At 38.0% G+C, this 22,450-nt stretch overlaps 1 protein-coding gene across 1 annotated transcript; it reads right to left on the reverse strand.

Annotated features, from left to right (window-relative positions):
• Nucleotides 1–1,475: 1,475 nt before the first annotated feature.
• On the reverse strand, nucleotides 1,476–4,262 carry LOC115925500. Its single transcript, XM_030989467.1, has 3 exons — nucleotides 3,822–4,262; nucleotides 2,509–2,798; nucleotides 1,476–2,258 (listed from the first exon to the last, which is right to left on the reverse strand). The coding sequence occupies exons 2-3, from the start codon at nucleotides 2,743–2,745 to the stop codon at nucleotides 2,097–2,099; spliced, it is 399 nt and encodes a 132-aa protein (XP_030845327.1). The 5' UTR covers nucleotides 2,746–2,798; nucleotides 3,822–4,262; the 3' UTR covers nucleotides 1,476–2,096.
• Nucleotides 4,263–22,450: the final 18,188 nt, after the last annotated feature.

Genomic DNA, 22,450 nt, shown 5'->3' on the forward strand with positions numbered 1-22,450 from the left:
CATCCGGGTACGTGAATATACTCTTTCCCGGACGTGATATGTCATAATAGTAGACCAGCGCCGTGACTGATTTTCTATGCAAAGAGAGGCGGATATTTTCGACATTTCAATTAAGGACTTCGAGTAGCCAGAATTTTTTTGTGATATACTATGTAATTAAAAACGTATAAACAACATATGCTTGCCGTAGGTATCAACCCTTACAAAAAAAAATCTCTATGGTACACCATACAAACACCATAGCAAATCTACCATAGATTACCATACAAACACCATAGCAAATCTACCATAGATCTACCATTCATTTACCATAGAACTAATTAAAATAATTGGGACAAATTTATTCATTTATTCAAATTAGGCCACACCTACATATTCTACCATAGAGCCACCATTCATATACCATAGAGCCACCATAGAGTCATCATTCATCTACCATAGAGCCACCATTCATCTACCATAGAGCCACCATTCATCTACCATAGAGCCACCATTCATCTACCATAGAGCCACCATTCATCTACCATAGAGTCACCACTCATCTACCATAGAGCCACCATTCATCTACCATAGAGCCACCATTCATCTACCATAGAGCCACCATTCATCTACCATAGAGCCACCATTCATCTACCATAGAGCCACCATTCATCTACCATAGAGCCACCATTCATCTACCACAGAGCCACCATTCATCTACCATAGAGCCACCATTCATCTACCATAGAGCCATCATTCATCTACCATAGAGCCACCATTCATCTACCATAGAGCCACCATTCATCTACCATAGAGCCACCATTCATCTACCATAGAGCCACCATTCATCTACCATAGAGTCACCACTCATCTACCATAGAGCCACCATTCATCTACCATAGAGCCACCATTCATCTACCATAGAGCCACCATTCATCTACCATAGAGCCACCATTCATCTACCATAGAGCCACCATTCATCTACCATAGAGCCACCATTCATCTACCATAGAGCCACCATTCATCTACCATAGAGTCACCATTCATCTACCATAGAGCCACCATTCATCTACCATAGAGCCACCATTCATCTACTATAGAGCCACCATTCATCTACCATTCACTACCATTCAAAATATGCAACAAAATGTTACGCTTAATTGTAGCATTTTGAAATGGTATATTCAGAATGGTAGTTTGGATCTTGATCTATGGTTAGCAGAAATGTGGCTGTAGTGCGTTCTATAGTACACAGAATGGTGACTATAATATATTGAATTTTTGAGAAATCTAAACTTAAATGTTAACTTACAATACACACATTACGCTTATTAAAAAAATGAATTGAATGAAAGTTGCAGGATGTATTTGGAAGTTTATATCAAAAGTTGTATGCATGTATATGCTAAAAACTAAAATAAAAGGAAAGTAAAAAATATATCACATAAACATGTACACTACAAACTAAAATGAAAGGCAAGTTCGTAATTGCAACACATATTACTTGGACTTATTCTACTAAAATGTAATAAATACCCACATATATATCACCCTAGTTCCTCTAAATAATCGGCAAGTTAAAAAGAAACAACTAAAATGTCATATACAGTGTGTACGTAAACATGACTAAAATGAAAGGCAAGTTAAAAATCCTGCAGCACAGGATTGTTCTAAAACATTTATAAACATGTACAATAAAAACTCAAATGAAAGGCAAGTTCATAATTGCAACACATTACTTGGACTTATTCTACTAAGGTGTAATAAATACCCACATATATATCACCCTAGTTCCTCTAAATAACTAAAATGTCATATATAGTGTGTATGTAAACATGACTAAAATGAAAGGCAAGTTAAAAATGTATAAACATGTACAATAAAAACTAAGGCACTGAGTTGCAGCACAGAAATGTTCTAAAACATTGTATAAACATGTACAATGAAGTTCAAGTCAAAGAGGTTGTATGTGAGTTCGTAGAGGAGCAGAAAAGACAAGCATTGCTGCTCAGTTTTGGAGTCTCTGAAGGCGATCAAGGTCCCTCTGGCTGAGAACACTGAAGACCCAACCCTTTCTATACTCAAACTGTTTACATAATTTTGATAGACCCTCTGTGTCAAAAAATCTCCCCTGTATCGATCGGTATCACTACCCCCACCCCATGATTCGATGTGTAACCTCGTCTATGCCATGTTCCATCGTAGGGCACTGCCAGATCCTTGTCCATGGCCCTTTGACGTAGGCATGCTGCCACCTTCTTCTTCTGATCCTTACTGGTCTGCAAAAAAAAAAAGAGTTTGTAATAAATAACAAGTAAATTTCAAGTTCCCTCAGGCCCCTTACTTATTAGACCCTATTACAAATATTTAAATTTGATTAATTTTCATCCCTTGATTTGACAAGAAGGGATATTGATGTACATGTATTATACTGTCTATAGACCATAACTAAGAAATAAAAATATTTTGGATTAAATGTACATACAGCTAAGATAATGTAATGAAGAAAACACAAGGCTGGTGACTAACCTCTTGGGATAAGGAAGATAAAGTGGCTATGTGCCTGTTGTAGCTAGGGGCTTCGACTAGTGGGGCTGTTCCGAGGATGGTCAGCAAGTCGCACAAGCTATCCCGTGCCAAACCAACCTCCGTTGTTGCCAGAGTAGCTCTGCTGTTTATTTCTGCAGACTTTCCACGTCCTTCGTTTTCATTTTCTGATGAAGATAATGTCCTCTCCTTCTTGCAAATGAAGCAACCAAGGACCATGGCGCAGTTCAACCCATTCCTCTTTGACAAATTCTCCAGAGGAATGAGATGCCCTGTAAAAGATATCCAAAACACTTTATGGAACAGGGAAAATATTTTGAAAAGCACAATCCCCAAATAATAACAAAGTGCTAGTTATGACATACATGTAGTATATTACACAAATACACATTTTCACAGATTTCACGACAATTCCGATGCCCCTACTTCGATTCACCATAGAGTAAAGGAGGGGTTTTTCGGCCACTTAAGACAAAATCCTATTTTTTGGACTCTTTACTTCCTATTTATTATCATTTCTTGTTCAAATCATGAAGTAAATACTATTATTATTTAAACAAACAAAGAATCCCAGAAAAAAAAATCATGAATTGCCATGACAACGTTCATTTCCATTTTCACTGTTTCGTAGGTAGTTTTCGGCCTAGCGAGGCAGTTTTCGGCCGCATGTACAAAGTCAATAGGAAGCAAGCAAGCGCGCCATGCGTTTCCCCACTGATCTATAGCACTAGCTTCCCGTGCCGAAAACTACCTCAGCGGTGATCAGAAATTGGAATCTGAATTAGACAGAGATATCGTGTGTGCGCTGCGGTATCCGGCTGCATTGATTAAATACATGCGATGAGATACTTTTGAGCTTGCGACTCACACAAAATCGGACTCTAAATCTGAAAAATACTTGAAATAAAGCTCATTTTATGGTACCCATATTCCTTACACGCGTAAGAATCTAAGATACTTAATTTTTCAGATTCGGGGAGCGGGACCGCTGATTACATCGCTAAAATGTGATATTTTAGGATATATTTTCCATTGCAAATGTGGTTCTTCAGTGACTCTGGTATGGTATGGTATGTGTGGGATATATGGTATGCTGTTATGCGATGGATTTTAAAGGGATTTTACCATGCATCCAACGGATCGGCCGAAAACTGGTGATGGTCGATTACCCCCTCCTTTACTCTATTCTTAATCATTTGATTTGGCTTTTTGAGCCATTCACCCCTTGAGCATGCAATACAATCTCAAAGTAACAGTTTGCAAACTAAAAATATTGTTTGATAGTAAGTACATACCTCCCAGACACACGTGAGCCTTTTGCAAAGCAGCTGCAAGTTGTGGGCCACTAATGACGCGGATCTTCACATGTGGGACCAGGGCCAAAAATAGGGCTGTCCAAACACTTATTCAGGGAAAGCTTCCTCGATCTCTGAATTAGCTGTTAGTTCTTCTGGCACCTCTCCAGAATTCATGTTACTCTTCTGTAATATCTGGTATTGATCTCCTTTGAACACCTTCCTCTTCCTCACATATTTTGGAGTTTTGCGAAGCATTTTCAGTGAGTAGAAATTGGAGACCAACGGCTAGAACAGTTATTCAAATCTTGGGCACAAGGTGGCAGCAAACAGCCCTTGTTATCTACTTTCTGCTGATATACATTACTTGTTACAATTTGGTTTAGAATTTTTTATTTAATGATTTCTTTAATTGATTGAGACTAATTGAGTGTAAACAGAGGCAGTGGAGCGACTTCCAAAGTGGGGGGGGGGGGTCGGGGGGGGGGCACCAACAAAAAGGGCACTTTCTGGAGAAAATAAATAGGGCACCTACAAAGGGAAATCTCAAAGCGAAAATATATATTTAAAAAAAAAAAAATTGTATATACCCCCTATATTGTGATTACATTATCAGGGATGATTTGAATATTTTTTTTATCTTTATAAATAAGATTTATGAGGTCGCAGTGCGAAAAATTACATCAATTATAAAGAAGAAAAACCCAATCCTGATGGGTTTATTACATTATCATAACAGAAGACTGAAAAGACCTTTGATAAGTACCATAATTATAACATCTAGAAATGCGAGTGTGCTTTGGGTGATATTGCTCTTAGTAGCTGGAAATTAGGGGCACGTGATGAGAGGAAAAGGGGACACTTATCGAAAAGGGTGACACTTATTAGAAAAAAAAGGAGCACATGTCAAATTACAACGGGTAATTATCTGAGGTGAAAAGAAAAGGGGCACTTATAAGAGATGAAAAGGGGGTATTATGGGAAGGGGATGGGGCACTTAAAAGAAGGAAAAAGAGCATTTATTAGGAAGGGAAGGGGGCATTTATGATAAAGGGAAGGGGCTCTCTTTTAAATGGGGCAAAATAAAAGGGGCGGTTATTGAAGATGAAAAGAGCACTTATCAGGAGGAAAAGGGACACTTGTCAAAATAAAACGAGTACCTCTCAGAATTTAATAGGGTCATTTAATAGAGATGGAACGGGACTATGAGAATGAAGAGGGACTTAAGAATGAAAAGTAACTGTTTTCATAGGTGAAAAGGGGGCATTTATGATAAAGGGAAGGGGCTCTCTTTTAAATGGGGGCACTTGTTAGAAAGGAAAGGGGGCACATGTAAAAATATAAGGTGCGCTTATCCGAGTTAAACAAGGGGTAGTTATTAAAAGGGGAAAGGCCCCTCTCAGATTTGAATAGGGAAATTATCAGAGGTGAATGGGGCACTTATCAAAAGTGAAAAGGGGCACTTCTCGTATCTGAAAAGGGGCACTTACTAGAGATTGAAAAAGGGCACTTATGATAATGGAAAATGGACACTTATTGCAAAGGAAAACCGGAACTTATCGAAGGAAAAGGGGCACTTTAAAAAAAATAATAGGGGCACTTTTTATAGTAAAGGGGCCCTTTTTATGTAAAAAGTGCCACGTTAGAGCCACCATGGAGTCACTAACCACTAGAAATATATCATGAAGTCATCATCCACCATAGAGCTACTGCTAAAATATCTTATACCACAGGGATATACCAGTCAACTGAAATATCATACCGTAGAAATACCATACACCATACCCCGGCCCCCCCCCCCCACTCAGTGTTATTTAGGGTACGCATATGCTCGTTCCCTCTTTTTGAAAGCACCCCCTAACTGAGGACTGCCAACATTTTCGAACCCCCCTTTCGCGGGCTATTCGCGGGCTTTTCCTGCCTTGGAGACCCCCCTAAATCAGGAAAAATGCTCAATGTACCCCCTAAATTCGGAATAATTGCTCAGGAGTCCAAAGAGATGAGAGAAAAAAAGAAAAAACACCCCCATTTTAAAGAAATATCTGGGTGAAAAGTCAAATACACCCCTTTTTTTTTTTACAATTCTCGGGCCGGACTTTGTCGCATGAGAAGTACCCCTTTACCGGACATTTTGGCAACACGCATGCGGTCATTCCGACCCCTGAGTGGGGGGGGGGGGCCGGGCACCATACAGCCACCATAGAGCTACCATAGATCTACCATTCACTTTAGAGCCATTATAGAGTCACTAACCAACATTAATATACCATAAAGTCATCATCCACCATAGAGCTACCACTGAAATATCCTCCACCATAGGGATACCATTCAACAGAAATACCATAGAAATATATTCTACCATATGACATACCGTAGAAAAACCATACACCACACAGCCACCATAGAGCTACCATAGATCTACCATTCACTTTAGAGCCACCATAGAGTCACACAACCACCATAAATATACCATAAAGTCATCATCCACCATAGAGCTACCACTGAAATATCCTCCACCATAGGGATACCATTCAACAGAAATACCATAGAAATATATTTTACCATATAACACACCGTAGAAATACCATACACCATACAGCCACCATAGAGCTACCATAGATCTACCATTCACTTTAGAGCCACCATAGAGTCACATAACCACCATAGATATCATAAAGTCATCATCCACCATAGAGCTACCACTGAAATATCCTCCACCATAGGGATACCATTCAACAGAAATACCATAGAAATATATTCTACCATATAACATACCGTAGAAATACCATACACCATACAGCCACCATAGAGCTACCATAGATCTACCATTCACTTTAGAGCCACCATAGAGTCACATAACCACCATAGATATACCATAAAGTCATCATCCACCATAGAGCTACCACTGAAATATCCTCCACCATAGGGATACCATTCAACAGAAATACCACAGAAATATAGTCTACCATATAATATATCATAGAAATACCATACACCATAGGACGGCATCAATGATATATCATTGACCATAGAACTCCACCATTCAGCAATTGTGTGGTATACCATAGAAATATATTCTACCATATAATATATCATAGAAATACCATTCACCATAGAGCCGTACCATAGGAATATCATAGATTTTTTTTGTAAGGGAAATTAAGGGGCATTTATTTGCTTAGAATATCAGCTTTAAATTCGATGGGTAGATAAATACATGTAGATGGAGAAAGGTACATGTTGTTTTCTATGTGAGATTACCTTATTGAGTGCGGGGGATTAGAAGAGAAATCCACCCCCCCCCCCCCCCCCATTGAACATGACGTTTTCCCCAAGCTTCGTTATTCCATGAATGCATGGGTTTATATTATCGAATGTTCATCAATCCTTAAATTCGATAGAACGGCTTGAAAAACTATATTATTCTCGGGGTTATGAAACTGCCATATTATGACCCCTATTCAAATTTCGGAATTATGAAACCTTACAGCATTTTCGAAATTATGGACTGTTTGAAGAACGAACCATAGGAGTGGACAGCCCAAATGTTTGAGAGTTATTTACCCTATATAATTTTTGGCATAATAAACCACCGGGCCAGGAATTTGAAATTTGTGTTCCAGAATTATGAACCTTCATAGTATTTAACTGCGGAAAATAAGTGCCCTCATAATTATCGCCTAATTTTGTGTCACAAAAAAGAGGGTGGGGGGGGGGGGGTATAAATGATTACCAGGAAATCTGCATGTTCTGTATCCGGGAGGAATTCCTAACTTTCCTTTCCGTCTGGGGCAACCGTTAGCCGCCGTCGGAACAGGGATGAGCTTCGGAATCATCTGTACCATACTGCCGTTGGTGTGTTGCTTCGGCAGACACTCGTTGAACATTGGTAAGGTGTAGTTGAGTCCAAACAGATTCTTGTGGCAGGTTTGTATCCTTTCCATTGCATCTAATGGCGCGGGTAAGGCTGTGTGTCAGAATGATGATGATGATGATAATGAAGTTGACAATGATAGCGATATGATGATAGTGTTAATGGCGATGGTGGTGGTGGTGACGTCGATGGTGATGATGATTATGATAAAACGCAACCACCAACAAAAATATAGTAATAATGATGATAATGATGATAATAACAATAATAAAAAGAATTATAATGATAATAATAATATGATAAAAATAATATGATAATAATAATAATAATAATAATAATGATAACAAAAACAATACGGAGAAGAAGAAAAATGACAACAAACAAAAGTGTGGATTTTTAAATGGGGGTCTTAAGGTGGGGAAGGGCACTAACGGCAGTGACGGATCCAGAGGGGGGGGGGGGGTTCCCGGGCCCCTTCCCTGGGAAAAAACAGGTACAAATACGTTAATTTTACCTTTATTTTACCCCCTCCCCTGGCACTCAAAGGGAGGGGGCGATTTTTCCATCTATAGAATCTTATTTATCAACGCCGCCAGGAATTACTTAAACTAATAAAAACAAACATCTTTAATGATGATTTTAAACCTACACAACACACTTTTATAAACAAAGTGTACAGTGTATTCGAGGTGCTAAGTCTGAGACAAATAAACGAAAAGTAGGCAAAAAGATTTCTGAATACAAAGGAAAATTAAATTCCGTTTAAAAATAATAATGAAAAATATGATGTATGAGCGTATTTAAAGAATCGGGAAAAATATAAATAACAATAATTCAGAGTTTGGAATGTTAAGTTGAGAAGTAGGGTACATACCGACATAAATGAAGATTACTGTGCCATATATGCACTTCCAATGAAGCTTTAGTTCACTGGTCTGTAATAAGAAACAGGTTTTCATAAGAAATTATCACGATTTTAGATAATCAAAATTTACCACAATTTCTAAAGCCTTGAGCAGATCCTGGTACTACCAGTCTCTGGCTGTGTCAAAATAAGGAGTAGCATATGTAATATGTCGTCAGATTAGTATCAGAGTGCAGACACTGTGAGGCACAGTGGCAGACAAGACGCCGGATAATCGTGAAATCTAGGCTACAAACTTTTTTTCACCAAGATGGAAACTACTTCAGCGACTATTACACTGTAACCCTTAATAAAATATAATGAACATAACTTTTAGTTTTAGAATCATCATTATGATTATAAGCCATGATTCACATGAAATAGCTCGTATGGTCCTGTATACAAACATTTTCTTTTTTTTTGCCGTCAGTTCTTACCATTTTTGTGAATCCTCAGTCATGGAGTCCTTCACGTACGGATGATGATGCGCAATGGAACACTGTTTTCCCAAGTGTGACTATTCTCACATTTGGATTCAGTACAGCAGTTGCCTAGGTTACATAGGTTGCGAGCACAAAGCAACGTTCGCATTACGTTTTGCGTCGCGTAGGCACAGGATACCTGAACCCCTTCTAGTAGAAGAAAGATGGGAAGGCAGGAGAAAGTTATGAGCACCTTTCATCTCCATGTCGCCGCCCCGCCCCCTCACGATGGCCTTAATTACAAGTTCTCTCACATTTCAGTGTAAGACGAGGTTTCTACTCCTCCCCACCCCCCCCCCCCCCCCACCACAGTGGCCCCTAAATTCATGGGCCCATGCTACGCCATTGCAGTGTTGCATAGCAAGTACACGCATGGGGCGGATGGGGCGGGAGAAATAATTGATGGAAAGAAATGTATGCAACCTTTTTCTGAGTTTAGTGTTGGCTTCATGGATTCGAAAGTACTATGACCTAGACTCGGCTAGGTAACGTATTGCAATCAATGAAGTAGTCAATGAGGTTTTAAATGATGTTGTTTACGATTCGAAATGTGGTATCAGTACTTCAAATAAAAATTAATGATTATTAATTCGACATTATAACATTTTTAATTAAATGTCGACGGCGATGCTTCTTAAATTTCAAAATAAAGTTGCAGTAAACTAAAACCGCCATAGTAAAGAGCACACAAAGAGCATTTCTCGTTATTTGCTCCCCATAATTTCTTGCCATGGCCGCAATAGCCAATATATAGGCCATCTTCGTAATGTAATCAAATTTTCTCTGTCATCATATTTGGCACATTTCAAGCATTTTTATACCTTTTTCACTTTTTTCTGACCATTAATAACAGAATGAGCGTCCATTTAAGATACACGTCCGTGCGTGCGAGCTCTTGTAATACATAGCATATATGGGCAAAAACATGCCTATACAAAATTCATTGTAGCTCTTTAGCATGCAAGGTTACCCCAATTTTGTTTTCATATCTTGATAAAGTATGAGTTGCAAATATGATTTCATGTCTCATTTGATCCTCAATTAACTCATGACGTTACAATAATGGCCTCCAAACTCAAAATTTCAATTTGCATATTATGACGTCAGCAGATTTTTGGAAAATTGACTGTATCTCTGTAAATATTGATCGATTTTCTTCCATATTTTGATATGATTTAGCTTAGACAATTCTTTACAAATGCAGTTGCCACGATATTTCATTTTCACAAAGGCATCATGGCGTATTTTTGCGATTAAAAGAGGCATGTCAATTTTTTCACATTTTGCGTGTATTCTCTATAGGACATGATTTTTTCTCAAAACTGGATTGTACATTCCCGTCTTTCGCGAGTAATATCTCCGTCGTTTTATTTTCGTTTTCGCTGTGCTTTGAGTATGTTTAGCTGGGACAATAAGCTATCACAAGTGTGACCTTTAATTTTCAATCAGACGCCGGGATCATGCTCATATTTCACTTGCAACATGGGATTTGAGAATTCCATTTTCCGTTCACTTGTAATCGCTATGGGAAATGTTTTGGTATATCGGTAACGCACTTGACTTCCGACCTCGAGATCCCTGGTTCGAGTCCGGGCGTCTCCAACATTTTTTTTCTTCACTTTTTTTGTCTTTTTGACCTTTCACTGTACCGTTCCTTTGAATATTAAAACACGTAGAATCGCATATAATGTAATAAACAACCATAATTACTTTATTATTACCCTATTATCACTTGATCCATTACTTTTTGCGTGCAATCCTCATGGGAGATGACTTTTTCTCAAATTTGGATTCTACATTCCTGTCTTTTGCGAGCAATATCGCCGTTATTTCAGCTTGATTTTTGTTCATTTTTGAGTATGTTGTAGCTGAGACTATATGCTTTCTAAATATACTCTCATTTTTTTCAATCTGATGTCATCATGGTCTATTGATGATGATGTTCATCAACATCATCATCATCATCATCATCATCATCATTAACATTATCTTTAATATCATCATCTAATATATCATTATCGTCATGATCATCATCACCATTACTATCATGATCACATCAAGTTCATCATCATCATCATGATCATCATTGTTTACATGTCTATATAACTTCTCCCTTTTTCTGTATAGTAAATATTCAAATCTATCATAAGATTGAAGACAGACCACCTTAATCGTCAAAGTGGCGAATTAAAATCTAGTATATATTTACTTCCCGTTCTTATTCTTGGCTGGAGCTTGATTTGAACGATCTGTCATACACTGTCTCCCTCACGCGCACACACACACACGCACAATTTTGTTTTATTTCTCCAAATGTATAATACAAACCATAACATACAATTGAATAGAATAAACTTGTTCAATATTGATTGCTTTTACATAAACATAATTAAACAGAAACTTGTTTGCAGTATATATAACTTAGCAACAAAGTAAACGTATAAGTACCTAAACATAATATATAATTATGTCAATTGTAAATGTTATTCACTTATATTTAAAAAAAAATTAAACAAATCTGGAGGTAATTTTTTACTGGAACAATGCCTGCTCCTCCCTGCCCCCTCCCTGCCCCCCTCCCTCACACAAACACCCCCACCCACCCACACACATACTCACCCACCCCCTCCCCCACACACACACTACTCACTCAGTGGATGTCTGCTAACATTCTCATCTCAAGAAAAAAAGACTAAATAAGTAAGTTATACAGGCCGCAAAATAGAGTTACACTTTTAACAGGCACACACGAACACACGCACACACACACACACACACACACACATTGTTTCTCATCTCTCCTCTCCCTCTCTATCTCTCTCCTCTCACACACACACAGTTTCTCATCCCCCCCCCCCTCTCCCTCTCTCTCTCTCTGCCCTGAATTCCCTAACACTACAGTATTCGTCTCGAGCGGTATTCTTATGCTCAATGAAAGTTACCACATACTTCTGCTGAGAGTCAATCAAACGGGCGTTAAAGGCCGTGTAGCTTGGCAAATACTGGTTAACGCCATCTACGTCTTCATTTGGACAACTACACGTAAACGAATAGACTTGATTAACGGTAATCAGCTAGTTAATCTCTACATGGTCAGCGTTCGCGAAACAGACCGAAGTTCTCCTCACGCTTCGGTTTCCCGTATGTTGCACGCACGTGATTGTCGCGGTCGCGTCGTCGTATACCGATTTGCCCCGAGTCAGGCCACGGGAAAGACACGTGGTCTTGTCAGGTTACACTCCCTTTAAAAGTGCATGAATGTATTTTTATCAGCAAACGCCACTCTAGCTCATATCAGACTTTATACGTGAATCAATCGTTACTTAGGAGCATGAAATGAAATCTAGTCAATGAAAAGACCCCCGTTTAACTACTGTATGGATAAACATTACACATGGTAAATGATATTTCATTATCAGCATAATTTTCTGAATATCTAACACCATGCAGTGGAGTTTGACGTAATTTTGTTTAATCGAAATTAAAGCGGAGAGAACTAACAAGAAATGAAAGGAGCAGCGGAGTTGCGTTTATTAGGAAATGCTAATCACTAATCATATCCCGCCGATCCGGGTTTGTATATATCGCGAAGAAGTTTTCAATTGTATTATGCTCACATTCTTTCAGTCTATACATCTATTCCTTTCTCTCACTCATATATACCGCTCATTATTAGTTTTTAAATACATCTTTTTCATTTAAAAATTCTCTCCCTTTATTTTCTTCTTACAATCTTTCACTCTTTATGTCATCCATTCAAATCCACTTACCTTTTTTTATATCTCTATGCCTTAAAAATCACTTACTTTATAATCTTCTCACATTCTCTCACTCTATATTTTCCTCTCTTTTAAATAATCTCATTCCCTTTCATTAATAGATTTTCTCTCTTTATCACCTTCTCATATTCTCGCAATCTTTATCTGAGTCTTCCTTTCAAATTCTATCACTCTACCATACATTTCTTTCATGACCAATTTCTTCTCACTTTAAATCAATATCTTCTCACATTCTCTCACTCTTTATCTCTTTCTTTCGATTTCCCTTACTAAAAAATCACAACTGACAGTATAGTCTTTTAAACAAAATTAATTCACGTCAAACAAGCATTTAATCTCTAATGCTACCATTTCAATGACTTTTAGAAAGTGAATGATCCTGTTATAGTGGCAACACCCATTAATTATATCAAGTTTGCCTAATTACATTGGCTTTATTTACAATAAAAGCATTATTTATTTGGAAAGTAATAGTAATAGTAATAGCAATAATAATGATAATAATAATACAAATAATAATAATAATTATAATAATACAAACAATACTGATAAAATTAAAATTATTATCAAAACGTACGTAAAGCGCCCATCAATTTGATTCGTGTTTTTTAAAATATTGTTTAATTTACTTTTTTTAACAATTTCAGGCAGTTCCAAGTAATGTAAACGCACTGTTCATTACAATTGCAGACCCATTCAAGTACTAAAATATGCCCTTTTACCCTCGCCATCGACAATTTCTCCACAATATATTTTGTGATAAAGATGGTATTAATCTTGCCCTCATTATTAAAAGATGCATATCATTCGCGTTTAAAATTTGTGTTTCTTTCTAGTCATGTTCGGTCACGTTCGTGTTTGATACTTTGATACTAACGTTTTCGAGTTTCATTTTTTCTGCGACGCACTGTATAGTAAATAATTTATAAACCGAGCATATAAAGTATACTTTAGATTACACCATATTTCACGATAAAACCATATATTTTTTTAAAATCTTAACTTTGGAAGATAAAATATTGATTTGTGTCTTTCTCTTTTATTTTGCCTTGTCTTGAATAACTTTTATGACACGGTGTCATGTATTGTATATCATTTTCATTGAAGGAATGCACTGTTTCATTGTATTCGTTTTATTTAGGTAAGTATTGTGAAATACGAAATGAAATAAACTTAAACTTAAAACTAATAATAAATAATGTCATGAATTACCGTGTATTTTGACACATCGAAATTATTATAATTTTTTTTTCGTTATTCAGTAGTTCTAGTCGTACCTACAGTATCATTACTCGAGATTACAGACAGATAATATGTATATGCAAATGTACATGTGTGATGTGTATTTGGGTGTATATCTATATGTGTATATATACAGTTAACAACGGAATCATTCATACCCCCTTGGAAATGTGAGGTTTTTGTTTGTGTTTCCCAACTTATGAACAAAAGAAACGTTTAGGTAGGGCCTTTGTTGAATACTATTAGATGTAAGCTTTAATATGTCACATTCTCAAGAGGCGCAACTGGGGAGAAATAATTGTTCACATACTCTAAAAATTACAAAACTTGGTAAGGGTGAATAATTCAGTTCTTAACGGTATGTCTACAAGGCGCGATAGCTCAGTCGGTAGAGCAGTGGTCTCGTAATCCGGTGAACCGGGTTCGAAACCAAGTCGATGCGCTAGTTTCCTTTGATATTAGGCACTGATCCTCATTACCAGGTCTCTCGGAGAGGACCTAAAGCCGTCGGTCTTCATGGTTGCTTACTAACAAGCATTTATTGCTTTCTTAGCTGTCGGGTAAAATAACCACCACTATACGTATATGAATACGTGTATGTATAATTATGTATATGCATATTTCTATGAAATATCTGTTTAATTTAGCTTATAATTGATTACCATAACCTTTCATGTCTGTATACCTTTCCTATTGCACTCTGTATAAATGTATCATGTACGTATTTCATCTTTTGCACAAGCTGCGCCTTGAGCATTTGACTATCAAGTGGATTTGAAGCCTTATAAATCTTATGTATTATTATTAGTATTATTATTATTATGTATAAGTAAGTAGGCCTACATGTATAGGTAAGTTTATGTGTACATGTATGTATTTTTGTATCATAAACCCTTTAAATAATTTACTATACAAACTTCAATTTTAGGTTGTAATCAAATATCTTAGACATTTCATCATATAATGAAGTACTAACTATTATTATACAATAAAGTTTGAACAAAGTCTCTTGGCAATAAAAATGAGATTCTATAAAAACACAAAAGAACGTACCACCACGAATGCTATTCATTAATATGATTATTGTTTGATTGCTTAAATGCAGGTGAAGATAAAAAGTGCTCCGTCTTTTAAACATCATAAATTTACATCCCTTTAAAAATCTTCATGTCTTGTACAAATTAGTGCAAGGAATGACAAATAAAGCACAAACTCGAACATTAAAGCTTCGATAGATTTTTCAAAAAATGACTAAAGAACAAAATCCTGATTATGCATTAAGACATTGGGGAGGGTGGTATTCCCCTGCCCCATTTAGGTGTTCAGATGCAATCAGTGGTGCAACCAGGTATGAACAAATGAAAGGGGGGAATTAAATTTGTATATCCCCAACTATTTTTCGCATATGAATCTTAATTGTTCGGAGCAATCTTCATCCTCCCAACTATAAGACCAACGAAACCACTCAATATAAAACGCAATTCGAAAACAGTTTCCATTCTCATTGAACGAAGAAGATGTTAGATGGCTATATGTAACACATGATCCGTCTAACCACCTTGCCTCACTGGGACTTGATCCGGTCAGCCCGATCCAGTATTCCTCACGGGCATCCCCTACGATGAAGTCCTCTTCCTCTTTCGACTCGATGAAGACCAGATGGGCTCCGTATTGGGAACAAGCTGAAACCGCGGAAGCATGATTCATCTTGGCAGTGCTGAAATTGTAGGACGACCCGCCGGTGTCATGTTCCACCAGAGGAGATGAGCATGCTTTAAAGATGAAGAAAAATAAATGTAAATTACTCAACTGTAAGAAAGTATACAAAGTGATCATTTGGGTAGAATCTGAAATATTCAAAGAAAAATAGATAATGATGATGATGATGATGATGATGATGATGATGATGATGATGAGGAAAATAATAATAATCAAGTAGGAGGATGGAAATAGAGAGAGAGAGAGAGAGAGAGAGAGGGAGAGGGAGAGAGAGAGAGAGCGAGAGAGAAACAGACAGACAGACAGAAAGAGATAGAAAGAGACAGAAAGAGGCAGACAGACAGACAGAGACAGAGGTGAGGAGAGTTGTAGTGGCGAAATATTGATCAAATGCATGACGTCATTGCATTGCTTCTCTTACTCAGAGTCAGATAAAAACTGAGAGACAGATGAAGAGAGAAAGGGGAGGGGTGGAGTGGGGGTCGGTGAAGGGGGAGGGGGGGGGAAGAGAGAGAGAGAGACAGACAGAGAGGAGAGTGATAGTGGCTAGACTTGCATTATTTCTCTTACTCAGATTAAGATTTTAACCAAAATGGGGAGGGTAGGAGGGGGTCGTTGAAGGGGGAGGGAGAGAGAGAGAGAGAGGGGGGGGGGTGAAGGGGGTAGTGGCTAGACCCATTGTAATAATGATCAAATACGTGACATCATTTCATTGTTTTTCTTACTTACTGGAGGTGGTGGTTTCTAGCGATGTCGTTGTGTCTGACATGATCGTCGTCGTAGGACTCGTCCTGAGCTTGGTAGTCGAGGCCGAAGTCGATGATTCTGTTGACTCTGAAACGTTTTTAACAAACATAACTGCATTAAATGATCATGATATAACTAAGGGTAAAGGGTTTCGAAAAATGACTCCACACGTACAAAGCAAAGAGATTAGGAATGACACCTAAACATGATTACAAGGCCCAAACGAGGAAAATGTTAGCTCCATGCAAACATAAACATTTCGACAGCTAATATATTTTATAAGGTATAGGCCTTATCTATATCAGCCTATTTTATTTAGTGGTGATTTGTCAAAGTCGAAGGGACTTTTGTTACCAAATGATTGACTTAAATGTATTGCTATGGCGTGTGTACTGATGTTAAACTCGTGGACAAAATAATAAGACGGTCACTCCCCCCTCCACAAAATAATTTACCGACGCCCTTGATAGGAAAGGCCTTTAAAAAAAAGTGAAATAGAGAGAGAGAGGGGGGGAGTGTGTGTGTGTGAGAGAGAGAGAGAGAGAGAGAGAGAGAGGGGGAGAGTGTGTGAGAGAGAGAGAGAGAGAGAGAGAGTGAGAGAGAGAGGAAGAGAGAGAGAGAGAGAGAGAGAGAAGGGGGATATAGTGGCTAGACCCATTATGATAATGGTCGATTGCATTCCATGATTCTATCGCTTAGACATACGAGAGGTAGCGGTGTTTTGGGAAATCGTTGTGTCTGAGCGTTCCGACATCGTAGTCGTAGGGCTCGTTGTAGACTTGGTGATCGCTTCCGTCGTTGACTCTATGATCACTGAAACAAAACAAAAAACACAACCGAGGTTTATGACGATACAAAAAATGATTTTCTCTGAAATTATTTTGTGGGAAGCCCAATTCTATCAAAACGTTCGGAAAGAGGCCCGCGAGGTATTTTCTTCTTCATCATCATCATCATCTTCTTCAGATGCACTACCAGCCACCGTCATGTATTGTCGTATTGGTGAGGTGCATTCCAGAATAATTATGTAAGAACAATGTATTATAAGAGATACAGCAAACTTCGTGCAATTAAAAACAGCTTCGTGCAAGTAATATCAACTACATAAATTTTGTTTACCCCTGGAGAGTCTCTTCATGCCCTTTGTTCCTTGATAATATTGACCATTGTTTCTCTTACTCAGAGTCTGAGAGAGAGAGAGAGAGAGAGAGATGAAGAGAGACAGAAAGGGGGAGGTTGGGTCGGTGAAGGAGGAGGAGAGAGAGAGGGGGAGAGAGAGAGAGAGGGAGAATAGAGAGAGAGAGAGAGAGGGAGAGAAAGAGAGAGAGAGAGACAGAGAGAGGGGGTGAAGGGGGTAGTGGCTAGACCCATTATGATCAAATGCGTGACGTCATTTCATTGTTTCTCTTACTTACTGGATGTGGTGGTTTCTAGCGATGTCGTTGTGTCTGACATCGTGGTCGAAGGACTCGTCCTGAGCTTGGTCGTCGCGTCCTTAGTCGATGATTCTCTTGACTCTGAAATGTTTTTTTTTAAACATGACTGCATTAAATGATCATGATGTAACTGAGGGTATAGGTTTTGAAAAATAACACCCCACGTCAACAGCAAAGAGATTAGGAATGACACCTTAACAGGATTAGAAGGCCAAAACGAAGATGTAGCCCTATTAAAACGTGACAATTTTAACACTTAATTTATTTTATTAGGTATATGTGTCAGCATAATTTTAGATCACTGGTGTTTTATTTAAGTCGAAGGGACTTTTTTTACCAAATGATTTACTAATGTATTGCTATGGCGTGTTTACTGTTGTTAAACTCGTGGACAAAAGAATTAGACGGTCACCCCCCCCCCCCTCCCCTTAAAGGCCCACTGCACTACTTGTAGCTACTTGCGCCCTCTATACAACAAACAATGCCTAATCGGTGACCATTGGTCCCCCATGATCCTCTTTTTCTTATGTTAACTGAGAGCTGAGTTGATGAGATAACCACCTGTCCAGTGACCTTGCAGGGTCAGTCTAATCCCTCCTGTAAACTACGGCAGATAAGCTTTAAAAAAATGTTTTACCGACGCCCGTGATAGGACTTTTAAAGTCAGATAAAGACTGAGAGATAGAGAGAGAGAGAGAATAATAATAATAATAATAATGAAAATAATTCTACATTTATATTTCGCACAGCTCCACCGACATAAAGACACCCTTGGCGCCCAGATCAACACATCATACACATTACAAGAATATGGTCATTAATCAAAATTCAACAGGACTAAGATATTACGAAATGAAATCATTACAAATAACGCCATTGTTAAAATAAGTTTAAAACTTGAAAACAAGCAACCACAAACATAAAAAGATACAAATACAATACAATACCATACGATGAAATACGATACAATACAATACCAATAATGTTACATACTACAAAATTATGTACGTCAATAAATCAATAAGTGGCAAGTATTGTTCTTTTCAGTTTCAGTTTAAATGTCTTGTGGTTCGTACCATCCTTTAAATGACCTAACACGGAGTTCCATTTATGAGGACCTAGATATCTAATTGATTTATTTTTCAAAAATGGGTTAGTGAATTTTGGTAGATGGAAGTCATCCTTTTTTTCTTGTGTTACATGAACCCACGGTAAACTCAACCACGGAAATTTTGTTTACCCCTTTTAGAAAGTATCTTCATGCTCTTTGTTCATTAATTTGCCACCCCACCCCCCCCCCCCCCCCCGATACGCCTTTTATTACACCTACGTTCATCGCAGTTTCTCCCTTGAAACCCACTTGAGCAGTGACAGTTGTAGCCTACCATAGTCTCCTCACACCAGCCGTTATTACAGAGGTCATTGACACAATCTGCGAAATATATAATAAACGGGATAACACTCAATACTAATAAACAAATTATCATTACATTTTGTTCTTTTTGGTGCGAAAAGGTATATTTTCGGGCTTTTGACAAATCAATATAAAAAACAGAAAAGAAAGAAAATGCAGAGCCTAACTATACAGACTAAAGAGCTCTCGGATACCCATGACATTGGTGTCAGTTCTCAAATGTACTGTTTTTCTGGTGATTTTCAGTGCCCTTGGATTATTTGTCATAGGTGTATGGTTTTGGTTGGAGTTTCAATTAGCTCTTAGATTAGGGTTAAAGTTAGGGTTAGGGCTAGGGTAAGGTACATTATGTCTTTTAGTTACAAGAAAACCCAACCTTTATAGACAACTAGCCTATTTCAAAAATATTTAAAAAATCAGAGAAGCAGATTGGTGAAAGTTTGAATAAAATCGGACAAAAAATAAGAAAGTTATGAATTTGTAAAAGTTGTAATCTCTATGCAGACGTGCACTTCAAATTGGCTGAATCAAATAAATCGCGGTACCGAAATGTTGGCCTTGTCCTAAAAATAAACGATATTTTTGTAAAATGAGATAGTTAATAGCAATAGCAGCAGTAGTAGAAGTAGTCGTTGAAGGAGTAGTAGTAGTAGTAGTTTCATTAACAGCAGCAGCTGTAGTAAACTCGTCAGCCGTTCCACCGTTATCAAGCGAAATACCAACCAATTACATTATATACCATCAATAATGAATACTCAAATCACCCATGCGCAGTAGCCTGAAATTTATCATCAATCAATTTGCTATTAATGCATTACCTGTCAAGTCTCCTCGCTCTCTTGAACAGCTTTCTAATTATTCGATCGCTCTTACTTTTCGGCTGGAACGATTAATTTTCAAATAGATTAACAAAAATATGGATAGTAAAAGTCACTGCGTCGAGAAAAAGTTTTTTGTACCATCAAATATTCTCGACATTCGATTGAGTTAAAACAGGAAAAAAATGAAACATAGTTATGGAAATAAAATATTCTTCTTGTCATAATGTGCCAATAATTTCGTAATATTACACATCTTTTATGTAGCAGCTAGGACTTGTAGTAAATATTGTGGTTGTTGTTGTTATAGGGTTATTGTTACTATTATTATTATTTGTTATTATTATTATTATCATTATTATTGCTAGCACATGTTTTACTTTTATCATAATTATCATTATCTTTGTTATTATCATATACAATCATTACTATTATTATTATTACAATTCGATATCATTATTATTATAATTAAGAGTAGTAGTTAGTAGTTAAAAGTAATAGTCGGAGTAGTAATAGATATAATAATAGCAGTAGGAGTAGTAGTACATGTAGTAGTAGTAGTAGTAGTAGTAGTAGTAGTAGTAGTAGTAGGAGGAGGAGTAGTAGTAGTGATAGTAGTAGTAGTAGCAGCAGTAGTAGTAGTACTATTAGGAGTAGTTAGTTGTAGATATTACATTTTTATAACATCATTGAAGAACCTGTTTTCTGCATGTAGATTTATTGATTAACCCAAGAATTGACTTTGACATTTGAGAACAAAACTGAATAAAACATGAAACCTACACGGGATTCTGCATATTCTGTGCCCGACTTCTTTACTCTCCCTTCGGTGGCACCCGCCGATGACAGAAGGGAACGGAATAAGTTTGGGGATGCTCTGCACCATGCTGCCATCCTGGAGTCGCTTCATCTCACACTTGTGGGACATGGGCAAAGTGTAGCTTAGGCCGAAATCGTCTGAACAAGTTGTCTTCGCCATCTTGGACCGATCCGATAACACAGGCAAGGCTGTGAGAAATATAATTACAAATGAATTGCTAGTTGTTCTCTTCCTCATCGTACGCCTCTTCTCCCATTGTGGCTCTATCTCCTCCTCCTCCCTCTCCTCCTCGATCCTTATTTCCCTCTGCTCTTTTCTTCCTTCCTTTCCTCCCAATTCCTCATCTCCTACTCATCCTCTCTATACCCTCCCATTCCTCCCCTCTTCCCCCTTCTAATTCTCCTCCTCCTCTTCCTCCTTCTAATTCTTCTCCTCGTCTTTTTCCTCCTTCTATTCTCCTCCTCGTCCTTTTCCTCCTTCTAATTCTCCTCCTCGTCCTTTTCCTCCTTCTAATTCTCCTCCTCGTCCTTTTCCTCCTTCTAATTCTCCTCCTCGTCCTTTACCTCCTTCTATTCTCCTCCTCGTCCTTTTCCTCCTTCTATTCTCCTCCTCGTCCTTTTCCTCCTTCTAATTCTCCTCCTCGTCCTTTTCCTCCTTCTAATTCTCCTCCTCGTCCTTTTCCTCCTTCTAATTCTCCTCCTCGTCCTTTTCCTCCTTCTAATTCTCCTCCTCGTCCTTTTCCTCCTTCTAATTCTCCTCCTCGTCCTTTTCCTCCTTCTAATTCTCCTCCTCGTCCTTTTCCTCCTTCTAATTCTCCTCCTCGTCCTTTTCCTCCTTCTATTCTCCTCCTCGTCCTTTTCCTCTTTCTAATTCTCCTCCTCGTCCTTTTCCTCCTTCTAATTCTCCTCCTCGTCCTTTTCCTCCTTCTAATTCTCCTCCTCGTCCTTTTCCTCCTAATTCTCCTCCTCGTCCTTTTCCTCCTTCTAATTCTCCTCCTCGTCCTTTTCCTCCTTCTAATTCTCCTCCTCGTCCTTTTCCTCCTTCTAATTCTCCTCCTCGTCTTCTTCCTCCTTCTATTCTCCTCCTCGTCTTTTTCCTCCTTCTATTCTCCTCCTCGTCCTTTTCCTCCTTCTAATTCTCCTCCTCGTCCTTTTCCTCCTTCTAATTCTCCTCCTCGTCCTTTTCCTCCTTCTATTCTCCTCCTCGTCCTTTTCCTCCTTCTAATTATTCTCCTCGTCTTCTTCCTCCTTCTAATTCTCCTCCTCGTCCTTTTCCTCCTTCTTATTCTCCTCCTCGTCATTTTACTCTTTTCCTTCCACCCTCTCCTCCATCTTTGGGATGCAGCTTTTCTAAACATATTTTGAAACATTTTGATTAGGGAGACTTTTTTCAAA

Source organism: Strongylocentrotus purpuratus, unplaced genomic scaffold, assembly GCF_000002235.5.
Source record: "Strongylocentrotus purpuratus isolate Spur 01 unplaced genomic scaffold, Spur_5.0 spur5_scaffold_18, whole genome shotgun sequence".
NCBI lineage: Eukaryota > Metazoa > Echinodermata > Echinoidea > Camarodonta > Strongylocentrotidae > Strongylocentrotus > Strongylocentrotus purpuratus.

Bases quoted from the DNA above. Each gene is read 5' to 3' on its own strand.
- LOC115925500 (XM_030989467.1), bottom strand. From the start codon at position 2,745: ATGGTCCTTGGTTGCTTCATTTGCAAGAAGGAGAGGACATTATCTTCA. The intron at 2,259-2,508 runs GTTAGTCACCAG...TTTTTTTTGCAG, and splicing joins TATCTTCCTTATCCCAAGAG to ACCAGTAAGGATCAGAAGAA.